At 37.2% G+C, this 26862-nt stretch overlaps 1 protein-coding gene across 6 annotated transcripts in view; it reads right to left on the reverse strand.

Annotated features, from left to right (window-relative positions):
• PCGF5 (polycomb group ring finger 5) overlaps nt 1-26862 on the reverse strand; it is a 114489-nt gene that overhangs the window by 12913 nt on the left and 74714 nt on the right. For 5 of the 6 annotated variants that reach the window (XM_051618181.1, XM_051618175.1, XM_051618180.1 and 2 more), the window contains 7 exons: nt 17963-18272; nt 10879-10975; nt 6518-6573; nt 6336-6395; nt 4037-4185; nt 2658-2756; nt 1035-1124 (listed from right to left, as the gene is read on the reverse strand). In XM_051618181.1, the coding sequence (XP_051474141.1) occupies nt 1035-1124; nt 2658-2756; nt 4037-4185; nt 6336-6395; nt 6518-6573; nt 10879-10975; nt 17963-18074 (663 nt within the window). In that variant the 5' untranslated portion in view covers nt 18075-18272. Of the gene's footprint in view, nt 1-1034; nt 1125-2657; nt 2757-4036; nt 4186-6335; nt 6396-6517; nt 6574-10878; nt 10976-17962; nt 18273-18720; nt 18802-26862 lie in introns of those variants that run through there. The other variant, XM_051618177.1, reaches the window with a different exon arrangement.

Raw genomic sequence — 26862 nt, forward strand, 5'->3', positions numbered from 1 at the left:
TATTTATCCTTAATCCCTCTCCTTCAGATTAAGGTAAAACTTTAAGAAACTTGTGAATTGTTAATTCCCCAGTGTGCTTAATCCTCTGTGTTCTCTGTGCCCCAGTGCTTTTTATTCTGACTACTAGGGAGCTTACAAAAAAACAAAACAAAACAAAAAAAAAAGAAAAAAGAAAGAAAAAAGTACAGAAAGTTTGGAATTTTTTATGGATCAGCACATTAATGTCAAGTGCTTAATCTTAGCTGCACTCCAATGTAGTCTCCACTGGTAGTGACAGACAACAAATCTGCATATACTACACGGCAATAAAGATTGAAGAACAATCAACAGCCAAACACAAATTAATGCATAAATGAAAGAGAAGAAATGGAAATATGACTTTTAACAACAACAAAAAAATTATATATATACAAGACAATATAAGGGCTACCAAATCATACTGAATATCAGACCTGAAAGAAATGTCTTTTAGTAAGTTAAATATTGTGATCTAAAATATACACATGCAGCAAGGAAAACTCATTTAGCTGTGTCATCTGGATGATACATGTTATACATCATATCTAAAAATAGGGTGCAACATGAACAGAAACAGTAAAAATACAATTAGATTTCAAAAATAATTTTTCAGTGCCACTTTCAGTTTATTGTCTGAATAAAACAAGTTTCTTAATAAGGAACTGCTGGATGCAGATGCTCCAACTACTGTAACTCAAAAGGTCACTAAAAGCAAATTTGCAGAAAAAAGCAAGCACTTGGGTTTTCAGATACTTGACTTAAAACTCAGAGCAGAACTTGCATGTAAACTTTGTTTACCTGTTATTTTAAGGTTTCAGATTCTACATAATATACATGCTGCAAGGTTTCACGCATAGGGTTTAACAAGAAATCTAGAAAACATGTAAAATTAATTTTTAGATAATGTTTTTTTTGAAGGGTCAGAGAATATATTTTTGACCAAGCTGTGAAAGCATTTATCCTCTCTATAAAGAATATACCAAAACATAATGTATTAATAATGTAATAACATTTACGTTTTCGCCTCTTAGTCTCCATCTTGTCATATAGATGAATTCCATGGTGTGATCCTTCCCCATGATTTCTCCATTGCATAGTACATCCAGCTTAAAATACAATAGAAAAAACAGTAAGACAAAGGGATGCATAATTTTAATGTCTGAGCTTTGAAGAGAATCTTTGAGGGTTAATCCCTCAACTCCTGTCACTATACAGTAATTCTATATGACCTTTATATCAGATTTGGATAAATACAATGTGCTGACAACATGCTACTTTGTGCAGTAGTATACCATTTTTTTTTCACTTTTGTGTTTTCATTTAAGATGTGGACAGAAGAAAGTCTGCTAAACTAGGTAGGAAATAATTAGCAGAAAACACTCCCTATATTTTTACCAAGACTACACAGTATCTCTTTGAAGAGATGTATCTAGAAGGGTCTTCTTGCTGGGTCAATGCTCTTCAAAATGCTAAAGTAATTTTTAACAGTTACTTTAAAAATAACTATAAATGACTAGGAAAATGCACTTCTGAGTACTCTAACATGAGTGCTGATTAACTGAAGGTAAAAGGAAAAGTAATGACCTTGTGGAAAATTACTCCTTTTAGCATACTTCTACCCTCCATGCGAAACCTTTGAAAGGTCTTTCATGACTGTAGCCATAATGCTGTTCTGATTTTTAGACGAAAAAAATGTCAGAATTTTGAGGTAAGCAGATACTATGTAACACAAGTCATTAAGATGCCAGAGACACATTAAAATAACATAATAAACAATACCAAATGCATCAAAATGATACTGTGACAAGCTCTCATGTAGAGCTCTGCAGTCACTTGGGCACCTAACTTAACACAGCCCTATTTCTGAGCAAAGTTGCTATTTGTGCTAAAGGCAGCCTGCAGTTCGTGCAGTCACTGAATCCTGTAAGAGAACTGGCTACAGAAATAGCTTGTGCTGAGGTCAAAATTCATGTATCCCTAGGAAAAGGGAAACAGAGTTAGGAGTCTCACACTTCCCAGCTCCATCCTGCATCACAACTTCCATCACATTAGGAAATCCCTCTGGGAGCAGTCTTGGCCAAGATCAAATCGCTCATACAACGAATACCCTCTTTCCATTAAACTCCACCTAATTCCAGAGAGTGTGCAAAAAAAAATTATCTGCATTTTGAAAGATTCAAATGGTAATATTCTTAATTTCTTCATAAGTACCGGATGGTTTCTTACATCTAAATAAAATGAAACTGCAAAGCAATTTAGTGTATGTCTAGTGGAGCTCTCCTTTTCCCCAGCAGCTACTCATTGTATTAAGTGACTTTTTGTTAGTCACATGGAAAGATAAAACCTTTTTTTTTTTTTAATATAAAAATATCAAAACCTAACGTAAAGGTGAGCAAGAAACTGAAGTTACTAGAATTGCGTGAGTTCCTTGATTAGCAACTTTAGTCACTGTGATAAAATCACAGAATCACAGAATGATGCCTTCTCATTTAAGGGCAGAAAACATGATTTGGAATATTGAACTGTACTTAGTGGTTGGGCTAAAAAAATGATCCTTAAGTTCAAAAATTATTACATTTCACATAAACCTAATACTTTACAGGGAAATAAAAAGACAAGCATCGCTCTTTCAAATGTACCTCATAAGAACTTGGAAGTTTTAATTTTAAGCTGAGAAACTTTTTGATAGTTCCCACAGTCACTCGAGTAGAACAGCGGATAAATTTCTTCATTAAACCCTAAAGCAACAACAACAAAATAGAAAAAAACATTTTAGAAATTCTGGAGCATGTAAGAAATCTTCAGAGCAAGAACAGCTATAATTAGTATTTTTTTTAAACCAGTAACTAATTTTACTGTACTCTCTTCTAATTCATAATCGTACCATAGCTTCACAAACAAGTTCATTTGCCCCACCTTTGTTTCAAAAGAAATCTCCAAAAGACACAGTAGGGAGAAAAGAAAGAAACCCAATCCACCAAAAGCCCAAGAAGAACTTAAATGATCTCACTGTCTCTGTAGTAACAATGAGGCTCAAACAGATGCTACATTTCTTAGAATTCCTTCAGTCCATGAGAGAGAAAGGAAGTTAAAACATCTTCAAATAGTCTAAGTAAAATACAGGGTAGCTACAAACCTGAGATGTATTCTATTATCACAGATTCTGTTATCCAGAACCTAATAGTTTTGATTCAACAGGAAAGCTGAAAACCTGAGACTCCTGTGTGCTGACAGATACATATATAGCGCATACACAGACAGTGATAACACATACATGTTTTCTCGCTGAATCAAAACTTTCTTACTGTATGAGAACTTGCAAAATTATACATGTAACATAGCACACAGAAAGCATAAGTTGAGTTTTATTAGACAAACTGTAATTTTTTTAAAATTCTTGAATTTGTAATTTAATAAAATATTATTCAACTCCAAGAGGATTTCTGAACACTTTCTTCTAGACTTGATATCGCTAGGTAATCTTCCTTTCAGCAACAGAAAACTAATATCCCTAATTCTTAAAACAGAAGTTAGCAGGTATTACTCTACACATTTTACAGATGTAAGACAACATGTCAGTGTTTACATCTCAGAGGATCTGGATCCCAGTCATTCAGTGCACAAGGTATCTGAAAACTAGCTTCTTGCTGGCATGGTAAGACAGAGATCCTGCAAGTGTGAGGTTGCTTACCTACAGCTAGCTTTTTAAGCACATTTGTGGTATGCTGTAATCTGTTGTGTAATGCAGTTATGTATCACCAGGGCTGTAGACTATAAAAGTATAATCCACTAAAACAAAATAAAATCCACTGTCATAGGAGGAGCTTGGTATGGAATAATATTTTTTGCAAAATTCCAAGATGCATTGAAATGCCTCAAACAAAAGGACTAAGTAAGAGTGGAAGTGGAGGCAGGTGATCACATTAAAGTCAATTGTTAATCGTTATAAAATTGTTTGCTTCCTGTAAGATGCTACTCTGCCAATAGTAAAAACATACAGATTATCTTTACTACTCACTTTGACCACATTATCTCCTGACTGTCCATTGTTGCGTAAACAGTCAAGGCAGATAGCAATCTGTGGGTCACTCCTGTGATAGTCTTTATCTTCTTCATTTTCATCACACTCTTCATCTAATTTGGGTTTATCAGCTTTTGGAATTTCATCTGTAAAACATGAAGATCATATTATTTAAGTATAAAATAATTAAAAGTCGCAGTAGCAACAAACACATTTAAAGTAATGCTTCATTTTCAAGAGCGTATTTTTTCACAGAATCACAGAATATTATGGGTTGGAAGGGTCTTCTGGAGATCATTAAGTTCAATCCCCCTGCCAGAGCAGGACCACCTAGGGCAAGTCACACAGAAACACATCCAGACAGGTCTTGAAAGTCTCCAGAGAAAGAGACTCCACAACCTCTCTGGGCAGCCTGTTCCAGTGCTCAGTAACCCTCACAGTTAAGAAGTTTTTCCTCATGTTGAGGAAAAACTCATCCATTGCCCCTCATCCTATCACAGGGCATGACTGAAAAGAGATTGGCCCCTCCTTCCTGACACCCACCCTTCAGATATTTCTATGCATTAATAAGATCCCCTCTCAGTCTTCTCTTCTCTAGACTAAACAGCCCCAGGTGTCTCAGCCTTTCCTCATAAGACAGGTGTTCCAGACCCTCAATCATCCTCATAGCCCTATGTTGGATTCTCTCAAGTAAATCCCTGTCCCTCTTGAACTGGGAGCCCAGAACTGGACACAATGCTCCAGGTGGGGTCTCACTAGGGCAGAGTAGTGGGGGAGGAGAACCTCCCTCAACCTGCTCTTCAAATTAACTTAATAAAATTTTAATTCCTAAGTTGGTGGATTTACAAATCTCTGAAAATAAAGTTTTAATATTGAAATTTCAATGTAATATGCAAACAGCAGGTTTCTGTGTCACAGCAATTAATTACACTGATGGCCCACCAATGGCTATGGCTGTCTACTCCTGTTTGTGCAAAGTGATGAAAACCCTGCAACTGCACATGCATCGAGATCACTCAGCCATGTAAACCTACTCAATTGTGTGGCACTTCACTGCCAAAAAAAAAATGCTTTTAAATAAACAGTGGAATAGCTAATCCCAACACTTGTATATCAAAGTAACATAGGTAAGCAATTCATACTGCTTGATGCAATAACCCAGTGGACACCTGGAATGTTATCATGAAGTAAACTTAGGGAAGATAAAGCTGAACATTATCCTCTTTTAACCTGGTCTAAGTAATGTCATTATAAAGATGTCAGACATCGTTTCTCCAAAAGAATTTTAGAACTAAATACCATAAAAGTATTTACCATTAAATTATGGGAAGAAAACAACCAGAAGAATAAATTGGTTAAAAGCATGTTACATTCTACAAATTTGCAAATTCTTTGTTACTTTTTTTGTGTGTATCAGAAAACAGCTTTGTAAACAGCCAATGACTGTCTATATTTAATACAAAAATTCTAAGTATTTTAAAAAAGAATAGTACAACAATATGTTGCAATAAACTAATATAATTTCATCAAAACTGTCCTGAAGTTCTTAATTTAATTAAGTAACACAGAAAAGAACCTTGTCCCTTATCGCAGATGCCTAAATGCAAATCAACAAAACTAGTGAGAAAGCAAAATGAAATGTTATGAACGTGAAAAGAAGGTATTATGAACAGTTGAGTGCAGAAGTGTACTGCAAGAGAGTTACTTGACAGTGATCCCTTTCTAAAAATAGCTATTTCTTTAGCTTACCAGAGCCTTTCAAAAATTTTTCAAAATGCCCAAATCTCAGAGGCTGTGTTATCAAAACCTTGATGTCAAATTAAAGGGGCACAAAACCAATTGGATGCAGTCCTCCCTTAGCACTTCTACATCGAGCTCTCAAACTTCATGGGTCAGACAGAAAAATAAACGAGAAGCATTTTGGAATCTGTATAAAACAACTGTTTAGTACATGTAGAAAGCTGTTTAACTACTTTTCATAACTATTCTTGACGATGTCCTACTTAATTAAAGGCTGGTCAAATTTAGTAACAGAAAATAATTGCAAAAAACTCAAGTAGTTCTGCATTTTGCTGTATTAACAAAATGAAAAATTCCAGTGGAAAAATCACTTGAGTGTAGAAAGTGAGAGCTTAGGGAAATGCAAATAAAAATAGTGGTAAAACAGCTAATGTTTGTATAACCACTGGTCAATAGCTGAGCAGCAGTACCAGAAGGCCCAGACTACATTTAGATACATTTGTTACGAGTTTCTGTTTTGCTTAACATACAGATGAGAGAAGAAAAAAATCATCACCTTGTCCATTTTCTTGAGGTTTGTTTTTCTTCCAAAATTCGATCTCTCGCTGCAGTTCCTCTAGTTAATATCAAAGAACAGTAATGTGAATTTTTAGCTCAATGCTACAGGTGTATCATTAGAAATAACCATATTCTCTCCATCAACCCAAACAAGTACCCAAAACCAAATTACAAACTTACGTTCTCGAAGTCCAGGCACCAGCTTAAATATAATTTCTTCTAAGGTGTTATCCAGCCTTTCAAAGGGAAAAAATATATTTCACATTAAGTAGAAACCAGCATTTTAAATATTTTAAACCTTTAACAAAAATTTTTGAATAATAACATGAACTGCATATTTATGGTAAATAATACATCCTGCAAAAACCCAACTGATTTTAACTTGAGCGACAACATGCATTAAAGCTTTTCTCAACCACCTCTTAAATGGATTTCTTTCAGAAATAACCAAAGAATTTCTTTTTTGTGTATAAACACAAAGTTAATGAGGAAAAATATTATACTTTAAAATTTTTATTATTTTTATTTGTGTTACATGCAAACAATTGTGTTACTAATAGGAACAAACTGGAAACTTTGTATCCAATTTTAAGGTCCTGGTCATGAGTAGTAAGCATGAAACTTATAACCTCCGTTACCATATTAAGTGTTCAAGCGCTTTGGTGATGAGGCTGTTGCAAAAAACTGAACAGACTATTCCCTACTCATTACAACACAGACAAGCCAATATTGGCAGGATAAATAGACCACAGAGAATCCATGCTGCTCTGACTAGACAGTTCTCAGTATCCAACATAATCCACTTAAACCATTTAAATCTGCCATGGGTTTGACTACAAGGCAACCATATGCAGCACAGGCATGTCCTCTGACATTCTGATATTAGTGCTAGAGATAGCTATTACAGTCCCTTCCAGAGGACACAGGGCATTTACCTTTGTTGCTTAAGCTAAAATAATTTTCTTCCCTTCGACCTGAATTTTTTTTCTAGTTACGCTTTCTCTCCCTGTCTCACTTATCCTTCAGATTCCTCTGTCTCTCATTCTCTTTCCTTTTCCTTTCTCTTACAATAATTGTATTTGGTATATTTTTAATTGCCTTAATTTTTCATCTCAATATATCTTTTGCTCTCTCAATATATTTGCATATATACACACACCTATGTGTATTTATAAATAACACACTACAGGCCTCTTATAAAACATATGACTGTTCTCTATCTTTTGTTCACTAGCAGCGGCAAAGTAAGAAGAAGATTGAATGATTCTACTGTTGAGGAATGCCTAAAAGCCATTTTAATAGATAACAATTATCTTCTTGTATAAATACATGAGTATTCCAGGTTCTCTTCTGTACAGAATTTGCATTTGTAATGGAAAGTTTACAATTAGACCTATTACACAATCAGCTTGTTTTGAGACTAATTCCCTGTGTTATCTGTCAGTTAATGGAGATAGTCAAACCGTAAGAATATTTTTGTTTAAGCCACAACCACAATCCTTTTTGTAATTGCTTCTTCTTACAAGGACAAAAAGATTTCAGCAGGTGAAAAAGACCTCTCCTAAAACAAAGAAGTGCAGAGAGTACTTCCTCACAGTAGGAAAACAAAATCATGGGATGTCTGAGCACTTAGCTTCTGATAGATGACAATATGTCTACCTTTTTTAAATGTTACACTGTCTCTTCTAGTCTCTCCTACCAATATCTAATGCAACTGGACATTACTGCTTTCGGGAACTTGGGAACTTGTCTTGGAAATTGAATTAATTTCACATTGTAAGAAAGCTCCAATCTTCACAACTTACTCATTATGAGAAAAGAAATAAGGACTTCAAAAGATAGCATCACTACCTTAATTCAAAGTCCCACTAACCATTCCTCAGGATTGTATTGTACATGCTGTTTTCCACATTTATTTTTCAGAATTTCCACTTAGCACTTTCTAATTTTTTTTCCGTGGCCCAAAACAAAAGTCACTGGTGATGCTAACATGCAAGAAAACCAGTACCCTTAGCAAATCTATTATGCCAGCAGTAAGAACTGGCTTCATACTCTAGGAAAATTATTTTCTTTCAAAAACTAAACAAAAAAACTATTTTAGCCTTATGAAGCATAAATACCAATCAATACGTTAAAAAATGCATAAAAAAATAATACTTCTCTGATCTTTAAGTACAAGGAAACTAAACTTAAACCATAGGGGAAAAAGCAGGAAAAAGATCCTTGATCTCAGATGCATTTTACAGTGTTCCCACTATCCACACTTATGAGCACTCTAACAAAGATTGGTATTTCTGTGACTCACATCAAACCTATTTCAAAATGAAACTACTTGACAACTCCCGAGTTGGTCTCAGTCATTTAATATTATACTTCCTGTTAATTCTGAAACAAGTATATTAATATTTTAGACATACCTCTTTCCACCCCCACATTTTCCAACCTTTGAACCAGAACACATAGAAAGGAGAGCCAAGCATTTATGTCAACTTCATATAGTTTGTTTTTTCACCTATTCTATAATATTGAATGAACTATATGATCAAAGCTACACTCTGATAATTGCTGATTATCTGAAATGAAGCAAATGGAAACTCACTCAGGAAAACTTGCATCCCAAAAGGCATGTTACCAAGGAAAAAAAAGAAGCTTTCCTTAATGGTATAACCAATGCAGACCCTACTGAATACTGATGATGCACAATTCTGCTAAATCAGGAAAGGGAACATTTTCCTTAGATTTTCATTTTAGAGCTCCATGTTGAATTTCTGACTTAGGCTTATAGTTTCAACAAACCCTAAGTCCTGCCAACTACAAGATACACCTATAAAACTCAAATAGTTAGAAGTTACTCAGAATTGAGTTTACAAAGTAGTTTATAAAGTTTATCTGTAACGTCTCAGTTAAAAATACTATCTTGAGTGTTCAACACCATTTCTCATAAAATGACTGCATTCTTAAGCAATGATGGGGCTGGTCTCTGCAGTCAGAGTATAAGAGATGTGTTAAGTTATGCAGGCAACATCCAAAGAAGATAATTCCATTACACTGCTCATGTGATCTCCTGAATATTAGTTTAGCAAATGTTTAAAACTATTTCATAAAATACAACCAGCAAGCTACTAGCTATATGCAGTTTGTTGGCAAATAAACCCAAAGACTCTAAAAAGGAGCTTCAGGAAATAATTTGCAGAGAAAATAGCTCTTCCCACATTTTTGGCTTGTGGTCTCAGCTTTTCTCACCCTTCTATCATTTCCTGCTTAAAGCATACTATTCATTTATTAAACATCCACTAGATGTTTCAGAAAATGCATTTTTCAGCTCCTATGAAATGACCCTGTCAGAAGAAAATAAATGTTTCTAAACTGCTTATTAGTAGTCTTAAGGAAGTCCGTAAAGCATCTCCTGTTAGGGCTGACAGAGTGCCTCAGACACTGACAGGAGATCAGAGAAATACTTATGGTAAGTAAACATCTACATAAACCCTTTTAGCCCTTCTCTTCCAGAAAATATTCAGATGATAAAGACTTCAGCTAATAACACCCTTTAGTGTTGCTGAATTTAATCTCTTTCACCTGTTCTCCTGGGATATAACTAAAGGACAGGAATTGCCATGCACACACAAATCACTCAAAAATCAAAGCAAACTATGACAAACTGTAGCAAACACAATGGCATTAGAAAATAAGACCAACTCTAGTAAATTCCAGAAGTAAGTACTTCTTTTAACATTGATGTAAGAATATTTCTTCCTAAGTTCACAACAGTATCACAAACCAATAATATTGGGGGGTGAATGGGGAGAGTGGAGGGAATGTTGGGAGTCATGGCAAGGAGTGGCTTCATCATTTAAGGAAAACATGAAGTTCTTCCACTTGTGATGACATTTCTTGATTTCTTTGGACTCTGTTTCAAGATAACATTGCTAAAGGAGAATCCAAAATGTCAAGAAAAAAAATTGTTAAAAAGTATGTACTGTTGTGATATAAAAAACGCAACTTCTCAAGCAAGGGTATTTTTAGTGTCGAAACTTTTTCATTAGTGTTTTTTCATTCATCTGACAGCAGATTTCAATTCAGATCGATAGATCTATCCCCTGGAAAACACTGTTATTTGAATGGTTCATTTTCTACATTGCTCTAAGAAGGAAAAATAAAAAGACGTATGCAGTCTGGAATGGCCTAAGTCATTTGAAAAAAGAAACTCTAGAATTTAATTTCATGTCAAGACTAACAGGTATCTAGTTAATTTGTTTGTTTCATAGAGGTACTAAAATATTTATTTTAATTTGTTCAATATACTTAGTCTTTCTGTGTCTTTCCCTTATCTTTCCTCCTTTGACTACGTCTGGAAAAAACCAACCAAATTTCCAATTTCTTGGGAGATGTGAAATTGACAAAATCTTATGCCAAGAGCAGTTGGTATATGTACTATGCAAATAAGAAAAAAACTTAATTACATTTCAGGATAACGATGTTAAGATTATTTTTTAAACTTCTTGTGTTTCCGTTTCAGCAAATGTAATGCAATGTCATCTTACCTTAACATTTCTAGTGGATTGGTCTCGTGCACTTGGTTCCCACACCTGGGACAGTCATTGCTGTCTTCAAAGTGTTGAACAATACAAGTCTTACAAACTGAGGGACAAAAAAAAAAAATCAACTTAGATCAAGATCCAAATAACACTGCTTGAATGTGACCTTATGATATCAGTTAACTACTTCATCCATCAAACAATATTATTTTAAAGCAAACACCTACAATGTATCTTATCCTCTTCTCATTCCCCAGAGCCATAGCCTGTTGTGCTCTGCCAAGACACCGAGTTCAGCAGAACAGGTTAGACAACCACTGCTTTGAAGTATGCAGTGTTTTTGCTACTTATAATTCTCCAAGCATCATAAAATACAAAACTCATACCATGTAACACATGTAATGAGAAGGTTCTGAAAATGTGCATGTTGGGGAGCTGCAGCCCAGCAGAGCCAATTGTCACTTCAGATGATTTGAAAATGACTTATGCAGATATATTTTCTTTCCAACAGTGTTGCTGGCAAATGAAAATACTGTTGTAAATGCTTCTTGTAATAGAAAAGTCCATAGAAACTGTACACAGGTTCAAAGTGGCTATGCACCTTCAATAGCAAAGACAGAACTTAAGAGTAAACATTTAATACTTGAATCTTAAAACAAAGTAACAGGATCATGGGCCATGACAAGCATGAAGAAAACCAGAACAACAATGTGAACTCAAAATCCAATAAACTGGAATTAAACTAAACAAGGTGCTACACTACTCTTGCTTCCAAATTATTAATTGCAGATTGTAGATTTTACTGCCATTAATATGAAAATGGAACCCAAGCAGATGAGAACAAATCTGCCTGCTATTATTACTGCATTACAACATTCTGGATGGAGATGACCTCTATCCTCTGTTTATTATTACTTCACATAAACTTAAATAAGAACTGCAAATTCATCAGTAAATGGACTGAAAAAATAAACGGACTGCTCCAATAGCAACGTGCTCTTGGCTGAAGCACTGTAATTTCTTTCATCAATCACCTAAAGAAATAAGAATACCTCTAAAACAAGCTAGTAAATCCTAATTCTATGACAACTGTTAAGTGATCTTGAAAAGCCTTTAACAATTGTCACCTCACAAGCAAAGTCTGCACTTCTCTTTGCCTTAGTATGCTCAGAAGAGTTACTACACATCCACTGACGCTGTAACACACACACATTAAACGTCTGTGTAGGTGTTTTTCCCAACTGCTTTAAAACATCAACTTCAGGACATTAAGTTCGCAGCTTTGGTTGAAATGATAACAAACTTTCCCCCTTCAGTCTGGCAGGCAGGATTCAGAGCTCTCTGGCTGGTTTTTGGTGTGCTCCCCATGCAAAATGGCTTCACTGGTGCAGGATGCTGGGCAGGTTTCACGTGATCTGGCAAAATGAGCTCAGGAAGGACACGAGTTCTGCCAAACAAGTGCAGTTTGTAGGGCACAGTGCTGTCTTCTGCACATGGGGACTCCAAAGCAGCCAAGAACACGGATGCTATGACAGCACCGTCTGGCCCTCGGGATATGAGCAAATTTTTTCTTAACCTTAAGTTGTGAGGCATTTACCGCTGGCTTACAGTTGTAAGAATCTCTAATCACAGAACTCTTATTGTATTGCAGATCTTTTAAAATTTGTTAATTAACTTTTGTTAAAAGTCTAATTATTCAACTTAATTGATTTTTGCACGTGCATTACCTAACACTTCCACAGTGTAATAAGTCTAGTACAAAGCAGCAAATGTGATATTCTATACCTAAAACATATCTGCATTTTCCTATGTACTTTTTAGAACTAATACTCTGAAATCCAAGCATTTTGCTGCCGCACCCACTGAATACAAAGAATTTAATCACCTACATAGAAGATGAACAGAGCACTTAGGAAAATACTTAAAACACAAGTCCTGGTAAGTTTTAAAATATATGTAGTTAAGATTTCTGTAATTTCTCTTCATTAATATGACTGAGAATCTCCTCTAGAACTGAAAATAACAGAAGTTATCCTTAAAATTGAAAAGATTCTCAGCTCAAAGATCTTAAGATGCACATGTTCAACCTGAGGGCAAACACCACAAGGTGGAATTCTTTAGCCAATAAGTAGCTCTTCAGCCATTCCAGTTTCTGTAACTATCTGAACTATCTTTCCTTCTGTCACCCACTTGAAATACAAAGAAGCACAGGAAGCAACTGACAGTACAGTCCAGTTCCTTCACTAATCAAAACCCAGCCACGTACACACAACGATATAACAGGGATTAAGTTCAGACAGTAAAATACATACAAGGATCATCTCTTCAAGAATATCAATCACCATTCTCTTTCACATACTGGCTGGATAAGGGCTAGAGGCTTCTGATTTCAACTAGCTATGCCAAGATGAAACAGAGGTGGGATTTTTCCATTTCTTCACCTGTGTCTCTCATAGACATTTTAAACTGTGTTACTTGCTTTAGATATCACAAATATATTATTTTTTAAATTCAAAATGGTTTAAGTTCTGTGTGATTTGCGAGTAAAAAGACAAGAAGGGAGCACGCCGAGCCCAGCGGTACCAGCCGAGAGAGAGCAGGAGAGAGGAAGCTGTGCCTCATCCCATCTCTGCTATTAGAGGTGAAGTGCTGTTTTTACCCCATCTTTTGGAAGATGCTCACATGGTATGATTCTTGCGGTGCCCTACACAGGGACAGGAGTTGGACTCGATGATCCTGATGGGTCCCTTCCAACTCAGCATATTCTATGATTCTATGATTCTAAGAACACGACATTGCTCACTAAAGAGTGTAACAAATCTGCTCTGCAGTATTTCCCTGATTCTAAGCACAACTTCCAGCACATACAAAGGTAACAGAGTCTAGCCTCATTTCAGGTGCAAAGCCCTGAAAGGGAAGGAGTGTTCTATAGTATAGTTGTTGTATAGTAACATGTAATATTACATGCTACATACAGTAACATATAATAACAAAAAAAGACCCTCTCAAGAGGGTGCATCCCCTGAGGTCAGGAAGTGCCACAAGTGGGTATCAGTCACAGGTGAAGAAGCAGCTTCACTTTTCCAAGTTCTATTTTTTGAGCAGATATTGAAGTAAGATATAATACTCTGCAAAAACATGTACTAAGGAATAAACAGAAACCCTACAGGTGTGCAGACCCAAGTTACTTGCAAGCAACCACTAACACCATTCAAATGCACATACAGAATTTGAATACCTGGCTAAACAACCTAATGTAATATCCTTACAAAAAATTCTTCCTTATCTTCAGCCCCTAATTACTGTACCTTTACTTTTTGATACTACAAGTAGTCCTGAAGAAGTTAAAAAAAAAAAAAAAAGAGAAAAAGCTCCAGATAAATCACAAGCATGTCATATCATTTGAATTTTTTAAAAAACAGCAGTAAATAACACTAATTAATATGAAATCCTGATATAAGTGTTCATGAGAAAGCTAGAATTTAGTGAGCTTTTCTTTCTGAAATAACCCATCTTGGGTTCCTGTCACTCATTACTGTGTTCTTCAGAAGAAGTAAAAAATAAGCCACTCATAAAAGGGCCCTACTCTAAACACGTGAGTGGAAAATCAAAACAGAATAAAATGTGGCACTAAGCCATGATGGATAATGTTCTTAAATTGATATCAATACATATTGTAATCACTGTAAAAAATAAAAAACATTTCAAACACAAGACTGCGTGCAGACATAGGGGTTAAACTGCATTTAGATTTATTTAACCAACCCAGAGATTTTTAGAAATAAAAGTCTAGAAAAGCGAATATTGCCATAAATGGAAGTAGTTCACATTGTTGAAATTTGTATTTTCCTCCATTAATGGAAGAGATGCCTTATTCCTATTAAAAAACAACAATAACCACAACAAAAACCTCAGGACATTTTTGGGGTATGATTCTTCTGTATTATTGAAGAAGATAGCATCAAAGCAATTCAATGCACAGATACTAGGGTCTGCACAAAGTAAACCAAACTCTACACATACCCATGAAGTGGGATGAGCCTGAACCTTACCCATTCCCACCAGCCCTGCTATGATTCTCCCTGGGAGGACCAGGTCTGACAGGAAGACTGGATCTCTCTCTGAGAGAAGTAGTTTAGAAAGCAAGGGGGTCCAATCCAAATCTCTCTGTGTTGTCCATTCTGGGTCATGACAGCTCTTCTTGGTAGTGGCAACCAGTATCACAAGGAGCAACAGTCACAAGTTGTTGTTTCATAGGATATTCAGAAAACTTCTTCATTACATAAATACCGTAGCACTAGAAATTGTTATTAAGAGAGGCTGTGGAGACTCCATGCTTGGAAATTTACAACTCAGCTGTACAAAGCCATAGCTTGACCTGAGGTAATGCTGGCCACTAACCTGTCTCATGCACGAAGTTGGCCTAGACAACCTTCAGATGTCCTTCCAACCAACATTTCTATGATTGTGTGAACAGTCTCCTATATTTTAGGACACTAAAGAATGTTCCTGAGGAAAGTTTATTTTCCAAGTTTTGTATGAACACACTGTAAGAAACAACTGAGTGACTCAGAATTCAGATGATGGGACATAGTCTATCTAGGACATACTAGGACATAGACCTAGACTGTTCAACAACTAGTTCTTGACTATTAAACAAGATCTCAGTACAGAAGACAAAACCATCCATTGCAAGTAGTAAAAAAGAAATTAAGTACTGCATTTTCAGAATAATTAATTATTTTGCAGTAATATAAGCACTTCCTTCCCAACAGATATGGAAGTTTGCACTGCTGATGCCCAAGCTGCTCTTACTCTTCCCAGTAAATGGTGGAGTTGTCTCTCTAACATTTCCAAAAACCCCATCAGAAACTTCTCTTATTAAAAGGCACATATTTCTCAGATCAGAACTTTACTTAACATTTTTCAGCAAACGCAGAATATGTGAATTAACTGCTGATTTGGCTACTAATGATCACATTAGTTCCTCTATGATCACTGGAGAACATCTATGTCAATACATGCTTTTCATCTTGTTCAGATTCATACATTGTACCTCCAGTATCTAATGAATTTATGCTGCTTCTTAAACCATTAATATCTGCAGATTTTGATCATCTGTACAAGTATGTTTTGAGCTAAGGCAATTAGTAGTACAATACAAATACCAAAGGACAGTTAGAATCATTGTATTTTGTGCTAATTTTCTAGATATGACTGAAAAACCACACCTGCACTTAAAAAAAAAAAAGAAAAAGAAAAAAAGAAAGTTTAAGTCTTTTCTAAAAGCCAACAGGCAAAATAATTTATCAGAATATCTTCCTGAATTCTGCCACACACAGATCCTCTTTTCCTCTACAGATATAAGACTTCCATATCACCACTTGAAGTTTCTTGTCTTCCTTCCCAACACTGTAAGCTTCACATTTTGGCAACTGACGTTTGCTTTCAAGGAACAACACCTTCTTTCCTGCAGTTCTACTTAATGAACTAAACATGTGGCAGCTTTTCTGTGAGGAGACTTGTGCAACTATATGGGAGCTCAATAAAATTCACATGTATTAATCTGGGGACTGCTGTATCGGTGAAGAGCTCACAAGCTACAAGTGAAAAAAAAGAAACAGATGCTGCTAAGAAAAATACACTCCTTCTGCCATCATTGTTTTGTAATCGGAGCAAAAGTAAATAAACAAATGAATTATCTAAACAGAAAGATACTATAATAAAAACAAATTTTCTTCCTAAGTCTGAGCTGATTTCTGATGCAATGTTTTTCCCCTCATCCCAGCCTTTTAGAAGTTACTGCTGTTTGTCAAACTTCAACTGTAAAAAAATTAGCTACTGCTGGAATTTTCTCTATTTTCTCTAAAGGGAAAGATAATTTAATAATAGCTAATATACCTCTCTCCTTCCTGTTTTATTTAAAATATTCCTTATAAAGACACTTCACCTAACTTCTTCCCTCCTAAACTTAGATCCCGTTACCACATAACCCAAACCAGAAGAAGAATACCACAAAGCACATTATAATCCTTAGCTGATAACAGACTTGGAAAAAGTCAGTTAAGCATTAGTTTATGTAAAAACTTACTCTAAAATTAATATTATTATAATGGTAAACCTTGTACTGTGAACAACACATAGGAATGATTTCCTTCAGTTGTCTATGTGCTTGGTATAATAGGGACATAACACCATAATGTAAAAATGAAGATAAAAACAACTGGAAGCAAAATGCCGTGCAGAAATTACATGAAATGCTAAGATCAGGCTTTTAACCAATTTAAACTTTTATTAAAGGTTTTTAAATGAGAAATGTACCAGAAAACACACAGTTTCCCTTACTCTTCCTTTAGAAGAATACAAATTTTATTTGGAAAGACACCAAATTCTCAAGAAGGTCCAAGCAAAATATCTTCAATTCAGAAATAAATATAAAAATAAAGTGTGAAGTTAATTTTGCTTGTGGAAGTTGGATGACCAAGTGTGACAGGACCATTCATACCTTTAACATCACTCACGCACCCCAGTGTTTTGGAATTATTAGGAGCATAACAAAACCTGAATATTTTTTCCTGGGTCAGTTTCACTGAGAGATCTACTCCCTAAATAAATATTTTGCCAACTTTCAAGTGTTTGTATGCATTGTGCCATGGCACACATAACACAGAGATGTGAGCCAGTACTGCCCCAACTGGTGTATCCATCATGCACACTGTGAACAGGTATGCTGCCTTCAGTTTCAAAAGCATACTTATATTATCAAAATACCACACCTGACCTAACAATCTTACTTCTGCTCAGTCAGCCCACAGTGACACGTTTGGTGCCAGAGGCAGCACAATCACCACTACCTCGGGGGAAAGAAAAGGGGCACCTTTACTCTGCAAGGTGTTACGCAGAGTCCACGTGCACTCAAGATGACCCAGATGGCAGACCAGTGTCTAGGAAAACCCATCAGGAACTGCACAGCATTTAATGCAACACTTCAGAAGTAAAGAAAAACCAGCACAGAGATCATACTAAGCATGTAACGCTTCAAGGAAGTATCACCTGTGATGGACGGAATATTTTGCAAAGTCGTACTTACAGGTATGGAGGCACTCAGTCACTGTAGTCGGCTTGATGAGATAGCCTTTACAGATATAGCAGGTGATGTGAGGATTGAAATCTTTCACCAAGTGCTTCCTCTGAGTAGCCATTCGTGGGGCAGGCAATGCTGGCAGCGTGCTCGGGGCCAGAGGAGCGAGTCTGAGAGGCGTCAATGCCCGTGGTTCACAAGAGCTGCGGCGCTGCCCTGTGCAGCTGGACTTTTCCAGGCATTTGCTCTGAATTCTGCAGGACTCACAGGAACATGGCTCGTAACTCCTGCTCCTGTGCCAGGCGAGTCATTTTCCTACCTGCAACACACGTGGAAAGAGAGAGGTGTGTAAACCCGGCGGCACAGAGACGATGCCCCGGAGGACAAGTGTCGCCATGAACTTGGCCGGGGCACCCGGGTCGCTCCTGACATGACAGCAGCTGCGCCGGGCGCTCAGCCGCCGCGCCCCGAGGCCGCGCCCCTGCCCCGCCGGGCTCCGGCCGGCAGCGGTGACAGGTGCAGGGGCCGCGGGCCGGCCCCGCCGGGCGCTCCGCAGGCCTCGGAGGGCCCCGCGGCGAGCAGCCCGGGGCAGCAGGGAGCAGCCCGGGGCAGCAGGGAGCGGCAGCAGCGAGCAGCCCGGGGCAGCAGAGAGCGGCGGGCGGGGCAGCTCGGCGGCGGCCCGGCTCGCTTCCGCCGCTCGCCCGACTCCCGTCCCTCCCCCACGGCACCCGCGGCGCCTCCAGCCCCCGCCTCGGACCCCATCGTACCTGGCGCAGCCCAGCGGCCTCGGGCGGGCGGCCGCCCAGCGAAAGAGAAAGGGAAACGGCGTGTGCCTCCCGCCCCCTCCGAGCCCTCCCTCCTCCCCTCCCCGCCAGGCTGCCGCGGCCGGTCCCGGGGCGGGCGGGACGGGCGCGCAGGCGCTGCTCCCCGCCGAGCCCTTTGCGCCGCGGCCCGCAGCGCCGCGCCGGGGCGGGAGCCGCTGGGAGCCCCGGGGGTCGCGGCGGCCGTGGAGGCGGAGGCGGAGGGCAGGCGGAGGGCAGGCGGAGGGCAGGCGGGAGCGGAGCGGAGGCGCTGCCGGGCACAGGTGAGCGCAGGAGCGGTGGCCGCGCAGCCCGAGCCCCCAGCCCGCTGCGCGACGCTCGCCCCGCCGCGGCCCTTGCACCGTTTGCTTGGAATTGACTTCAGTTTATGCTCGTGGAAGGATGAAACTTATCCCATTTTTCCATCCCTCAAGAGGAAATAACTAAAGAACTGGACTAAGTTAGGCCCAAATCCTGTAAACAGTTGTACAGCAACATCCCTTTCATCTTACTGTTTCCCCCAACACTGGACACTTCTAAGATTCTGCTTGACAAGGTGCTGGGCAATCTCATCTAAACCATGTTCCTCCCGAGAAAGGCTGGACCAGATGATCCTTGAGGTCCCTTCCAGCCTAGCATTCCATGATTCTACGTTACACTTGTGCTTCTCTCTAACTGGGGTTCATGAGTCAGAGAGTGATCAGGCATGAGTGAAAAGCTGTCTCTGAAATGCACCGTATTACCAGGAAATTATCCATAAAACTAAAGCTGCCTTAATGGTATTTTTCAGTTGCACTACTTCGAGAAAATTTCTTCTACTCTCCTTTTAACAATAATAACTGTTACAATTAAAGTTACAGTGAAATGGTGAATGCATGACAAACCTGACATACAGGAATTCAACAGAACATGCATAATTTTTCCTGATGAAATGTTCATCCTGTATGAAATTATTTCTCCACAACATGAACAAAAGTTGTTAAAGTTAAAAATATTTTGAAGCAGCATGTGGTATAGTTTAACAAAAATATGTGTTTTGATGGTTTTGGCTTTCTATCTTCCATATATATGGTCTTCTATAGTTGTTAACTATCGTTTGTATTATTATACCACAAAGACCACACTGCTGAGTCAAAGGTTAGAGAACGCTAAACTCTTTAACAGAGAAGGCAGACAACATAGACTATTTATATATCTCATGGGACTGTTTTAATTAGGAGTCACATTCTGTCAAGTTTAGCAGAAGCTGACATTTTTCAGAATGAATGTGAGTGGCCCGGCTTGAACGTGGACCAAGCATGACACTGCCCCATTAAACTTACATACATGCATTTATACAAGCAACTGCTGATGCTCTCCTGGCTGTTTCAAAATGACTGTGTCTGGTAAGATTTGTTTTAAAAATAAACTGGGTTCTAAGTGAGATTTTCAAATCATAGTTTATCAAGTGTCCCTATTGAAAAATACTTTTTTATAAATCAATTTATCAGCTGTGCTCATGTTTACACAACAATGGATACACAGTGCTCTATTCAACCACATTAAAAACACAGTTGCAGAATTTATTCTACTGTGTAGCCCATACCATAATAAGTGCACAGCAGTTGTGATACTTGCAAACATCCACAACTGGTTTAGATTTCCACAAGCCATACTGAAGTCCCTCTTTTAGGACTACCAGTTCCATGCCAGGTAAGTATTCCTACTTTATATAATGAGGAAGCAAATAATATTAAAAAATGCTTAAGATTTCAGTATCATTTCAAAATTAGTTAATTCCTAACATTGCATACAACAGGTTTATTTAAAAAATACAGGGTCATATAAGTGATATGAGCATTTTGATCTACGTATAGCAATTAAAAGGTAACAGAGGAATAGTGTTTGATTTAAACAAAGTGGTTATTTTCATGTTAGGAGAGAAACAGAATTAACAAAATAAGCTGAGCTGGTCACAGTAAATCTATATAATTTATCAGTGACAGCAAATGTATTACAGAGAGGGTATGTATAGCCCTCAACTCCATGATGAAAATACAGCTGCTCTCATTTTTCCATGTCTCTTAAAACTTCTTACTTTTCCTATTGACTGACTTGTACTTGGCAGTACTAAGGGTGTCCTCTAATGCAGTATTTACTTTTTAAAAAAAAAAAAAACAACCAACAACACTATGTCCTTTTTCACATATATGAGCTTGTCTAACACTAGAAAATAAAGACGGCTTTCTAAGTGTTATCAAAGTAAAGGAGTAGTTTGTTGAAATCCCAGAAGAACTACTGGATCATCCTAATGTGCAACAGAGTAATTCTTTAGATTTAATACTAATAAGATGCATTTTTTTAAAGAAACAGCCAGGGTATGCAAGATGTTGTGACCTACAAGCATTTCATTAATTTCACTCACTAATGCAGCTCAAACATTTTTGAAAAATAACAATGTTTGATGTCAGTTCTCAAGTAAATTACAGAGAGAAGATAAACATAGGTCAATACAGGCAAGTCCTCAGTAACATTTGAAAGGAGTAATTCTAATCCTGCAAGTTGACTCACATGAGTAAAATCTTACAGCCCTATAGAGCTACACTGCAGTCTGTTTTTAGCTAGGTCTCCAATTACCCTCTGGTTATCTTAAGAGTTACTTCTGTTTTGTAGATAGAAGAATTACGGGGACACACGTGGACTGGGAAAATAATGAAAATAAAATCCACATGTCTCTTAGACATTGTGGAACAATCTGAATTATAATTAAAGGGAAGCCACAGCATTCACCTTCAATGAATACTGTTTCTCTAGACAGCTGATGGAAATGCCACTTTATGACTTCTAAAATCTTGAAGGCTTCACAGATTGCTTAGGTTGGAATAGCCCTTCTAACATCATCCAGTCCAACCCTTCCACTCAAGCAGGGTCAGCTAGAGCAGGTTGTCCAGAACTGTGTCTAGTTGGGTTTTGAATATCTCCAGAGGTGGAGACTGCACTACCTCTTTGGGCAATCTGTTCTAGTTTTGACCACTCCCCTAGTAAACAGTTTTCTTGACATCAGATGGCATTTCACGTGTTTCAGCTTGTGCTCATTATCCCTTGTCCTGACAGTGGGCACTACTGAGAACAGTTTTGACTTCCTCATTTTCATTCCCTCCCATCAAGCATATAAATATATATGCTGATGTATATACTATTAGTGCAGCTTTGTTGAACTATTTTCAAGCAGAATTTAAAAAGAAATTGTAAAGTAACTACCTATGGGTTTTATAATAATTGGCTTCTGATAAAGGAGAGGGAATCAAATTAATGACTTTTCCAAGGGAAAGATGAGCAGAGCTGTATTCATAGAATCATAGAATGGCTAGGGTTGGAAGGGACCTTAAAGATCATCTGGTTCCTTGGAACACTAAAATACTAATCATCCAGAGCACACACTTTCTCTTCCCAACTACAGAAACACAGAAAACAACCAAGAAGCAAGACCATAGCAGTGGAAGAAAGAGACTGGCACTGCAAGGAAAAAAAAAAAAAAAAAATCACAACTGTGAAATAAAGTTAACTCACTTGATGGAAACAATTTATGTTTAGCTACTTGTATGCAGAGGTTGAAGTGAAAAAATACCTGGTTTTGAACATATTATTAGCTGACCGTTAAACATACTGAGGGAAGATCTTGTGACCAGCTTGGCATGCCTGTGAATAACAGATTTAAGAGCTGTGGTTACAGTCTTCATGGATTTTCTTAAAAAGTAATTTCCTTGTGTTGCCCTGATTATTTTGTCACTATTTCGTATTTTTCTTCTGAAGAATAGCTTCCATAGGCATGATGGTATGCATGAGACACAAACATCTCCAGGCACTTCCCAGAGAAAGTGAGACTAAGTTCTAAAATATCAGTGACCATTTTCTCTCTTCACTTAGTGTAGTGTCCAGCTGTGCAAACTGTGACCAGCTGTTGCTTTCTAGCTTTTTGTTTTGGGTTTGGTTTAGTGTTGTGGGTTTTTGGGTTTTTTTGGTGTTTTTTTTAGTTGGTTTGGGTTTTGGGTTTTGGTTTGGTTGTTTTTTTGTTTGTTTTTGTTTGTTTGTTTGTTTGTTTTCTGGGGGGGTGTATTTTTTTGTTTGTTTTTAAAGCACAGTAAAGGTACAGTATAAGCTGCCATGTAGCTAAGCTGATTCTTATAAGAATTCTTCATATGAGGATGACCTAATTGATGTTATTTTGGCTTCAAAGGCAAAACGTCTTCACTATAGTGTAGTCATTGCATTATGCCAAAACAACTTTTTTTCTCTTCTTCATACTTAATTGATTTTTGGTGACATGGTGAAGAGGGTTTGCCTTTGAATCATCAGAAATTGGTCACAGGGAGTGATGCAGTAGCAGGAAGTATATGAGATGCACAACCCAGATGCTTCTGTGCCTCCATTTGCCTATGTGCTTGGTTTCAAAACAATGATCTGCAGTGGAGTTAGGATCTGTAGGCAACTAAAATACTGGTGGTATCCTCAACCTCTCCTGATTTTTTCTTATGGCATGCTTTAGTTTCCAGCATACACTTTGGTCTTGTGTACTACATCACCTTTAGTTTTTTACAGGATATTGAAAAAAATGTTTTGTGATTTTGTAGTTTGTTCCAGAAGTTGAAATGGACCAGGCATTATTTCATAGTTGCCTGCAATTGTGGGGAACCACAGGGAGTGACCAAAATAGTCTTTTAGAGTCCTATGTTTTATATAAATTTATAGCAATTCTGTATAAGTACTTAGAGCAAGTAAGAGTCACACATTTTAGTTACAGCTTATAGAAGATGCATAATTTGAAACAAAACACCTTAGTTCTAAGTCAACTGCTCTCCATGCACCACAAAGATTTTGCATCCTAACTTTTTTCATCTCTGGCCAGTTATTTCACTTACAATCCATAGTTTGTTAGACTTTCTCTGAACTCATGAAAATCACAACTTTGTTGCCATTTCTATTATTGTATAATCTCTAATACTTAACTACTTTAACTTTATTGCTATCAAATTGTATGCTTCTGCCAGTTCAGTTTCCTTTTACTCTGCTTTATACAACAGTATCACCTGCTTATTCTTTGGCTTTTCCAGAGAAAATCTACTTGGGAATTAATGCTATTTCAAGTCTCCTTGCTACTGCACAATGGAAAAAATAAATCAATCAGTGACAATCAGAGCCACATTACAAGAAAAATTCCAGTGGGGTAACATAGGCCAGCCTGAATATTGGTGTTGTCTGCATGGGCAAGCCTGTGTCTCCTCCATAGATTTCCAGGATCTGTTGGTCATGGGGCAAACACTTTGCCAACTCTATCTATGTATTCATCCAAGGGAAAAATGCCTCTATAATAGTATAGTAATAGGTTTCAAGTTTTCTAATTGGGTCTCAATGAAGTCTATGTTTTTCCATAAGACACCATAAGGGCTACTTGCTATAATTAATTTTTCTAAATATATATAATTATTTTTTTAAATAATTGTTTGTCAGCATTATATTGCATTAGATACAAATATATGTTAAATAATATATAAATATATATAATACATTTTTTCACTCTTCTTTTTTTTTGCCTGGAAAGATCAAAATCACTTATTGTATGTGTATGTCAACATACACAGCTCAGCTAAACAATAATGCAAACTGTTCAAATAGTTTTATAAGAGTGTCATCTTTCAAACTCTGGGAAATGGAAAACAAACTATAAGAACCCTCCAATAACTCCTGCTAAAATTGTTACTAACAGATTTTGTTTCTTACAGTTAAGAACAGACAGAAATGCAAATGAAATTGTATAACACATGTCAAACAGCTTCACAATTATGCAATCAACTCCACTGCAAATTAAAAACAAGACCTGCTACTAGTTTTTAAGTCAAAACAAATTTAAAACTCCAATAAGCTCAAAAAAAGCAATCCTCAAGAATACCCCTTATGATGGCAGAACCAGCAAACAGAGACTTTAAGGGAAATAGAAAAGTAGCAACCAAATTACCTTATCTTTTACAAGACAAATTAATGACATTCACAATGTCTTGAGGAGTTAACTACCCTACTTCAATCAATTTTCAACAGTTCTGTTTCCAGCCCTCTCAAGAATAAAACCTTTAACTTAATAACACAATGTTGGATGAACTCCATTTCAGTTGAACTGCAAGGCAAGACTCTCATTTATGTCACTTTGTCTGCCAGTTGAAACAGAAGACTTATTTGGAGGAAACCTAATATAGATACTTGTGAATTTAATTTTTAACTTGTAAATAAATAAAGAATGTTTTTTCTGGATAAACTAAGAGAAAACAGAGCACAGATGAAGATACTCCAACCTTTGTGTCACCTCTTCATGTGATCTTTTTTGACAGCAATTTACCATTTATATAGACAAACTCTGTGCAGCAACGTGTTTTATGTGATCCAGTCCATCCAATCATATGACCACAGTCACAGTTGAATTTGCCTACTGAGTTAGAGAAAAGACATAGTCTCTGCCTTTCCCAGACAGTAAGCAAAAATGTAAGTTCTTTATGTATTTTGGATGTTTGTAACAGTTCACACTAACAAATGAGAATCACTGCGAATAACATTTTCCTGAAAGCATTATCTTGAAATATTAATAATTTTATCCAATATACTAATGGAAAAAGATTAAGCAAAACTGATACTTTTGCTTCTTGATTTGAATAATATGCCAGATTGAGGAAGAGACAAGCTCAGGATTCTAGCCAGAAGCTGTTCTCAATTGAACTATCACTCCTCAGCTCATAACTTGGCATCAGACACCAGATCTGCAGTCATATTAGCTTAGGAAGTTGACAATGCTGGTTTCCCAACTTAAGTCCCATGACTGCAGTAAATCAGAAACATTTGCATAAGCGGTGCCTATGTCTGACATCATAACTGAGTTTTCCAAAGAAAAGATGTGAAAAGCAATTCTCAAGTATGCAAAAAAAAGTTTGCATTTTTTTTCCCAATTACAAAATCATGGCCTTCAGACTTTGTGTGCCTATAAACAGCATATTCTGAGTTGAACATTTAATCAGGTTGAGCAGAAAATTAACAAAAAGTTGTGAGGCTATGTTTACCATCCCTTCATCCTGAGCTTCCTTGTTGTAATGCTTGGAGTCTGGCACAGTGCTAATGAGATCATGTGGCTTTTAGCTGAGTAGGCTACAGCAGTTTGGATTCCCCCTTTTTAGGATTTGGGACAGAAAAGAGCTGAGTCCCTCCCAGAATACAAAGAATATACACAATTGTGCTTTTTAAAAGCTGCACTGTCTGTAGAAGTTTGTTCTTACATTATTAACTTGTCCAATCTCATGAATTAGACAGGATCATTAACTACTTTAATAGAAAATTCTGTAGGAAGAAAATGATGGTACGAAACATAGGTAACACTCCAGAAGATTACATGATTTTGAGTCTAAGAAATCAATTCTTAAGCACACTAGTACAGGCTTGTAGAGATGCAGTTGTTTGAGTAAAACAAAATAATGTGTGTCTTGGTCCTTAAATATCTAATAGCACTTACTGAAAATGTCTGGCGACTGTTCAAATTGGATTTTTCTATTAAGATTCTTGCTTTGTATTTAAAAAAAAACAACAACCACATCTTTATTTCCTCTTCAAAAGGCGGCCATATAGCAAGAATAACATTTTTGCTAAATTCACTACATTCTCCTGCAGGGGTATCTCTACTTAAATGGCAAGTGAACTATGTTTACATTAATATTTAGGCCCTGATTCTATAAACACTATCATTCATGCTTCACTTTGCGTGGTCATAGTCCATGCAAGTCTAGCATCCAGCTCATTAGAGTGGGCTACTATTCACTTGCATCAAGCCTAGTATGTCACTCTATGCAGCACTATACGTACGCATCTAAGTCACCTTCTTACATTTTATAAAAGTGTATAAAAATGCATAATTCATTACTATTGTTTCATACCTCGCTGCTATTTCTAATCTGTATTGCAAGAGTTCTTAACCCTATAATTGCTGACAAACACTAAGAGATTCTAAGATAAGATTTATGCCAAATATAATACCTCAGCTTGAGGTTGCCAGGTGTTTGTTGTTTTTTTTTACACTATCAACACATAAAAAAAACCCCC

Source organism: Apus apus, chromosome 4 (assembly GCF_020740795.1).
Source record: "Apus apus isolate bApuApu2 chromosome 4, bApuApu2.pri.cur, whole genome shotgun sequence".
NCBI classification, from domain to species: Eukaryota; Metazoa; Chordata; class Aves; order Apodiformes; family Apodidae; genus Apus; species Apus apus.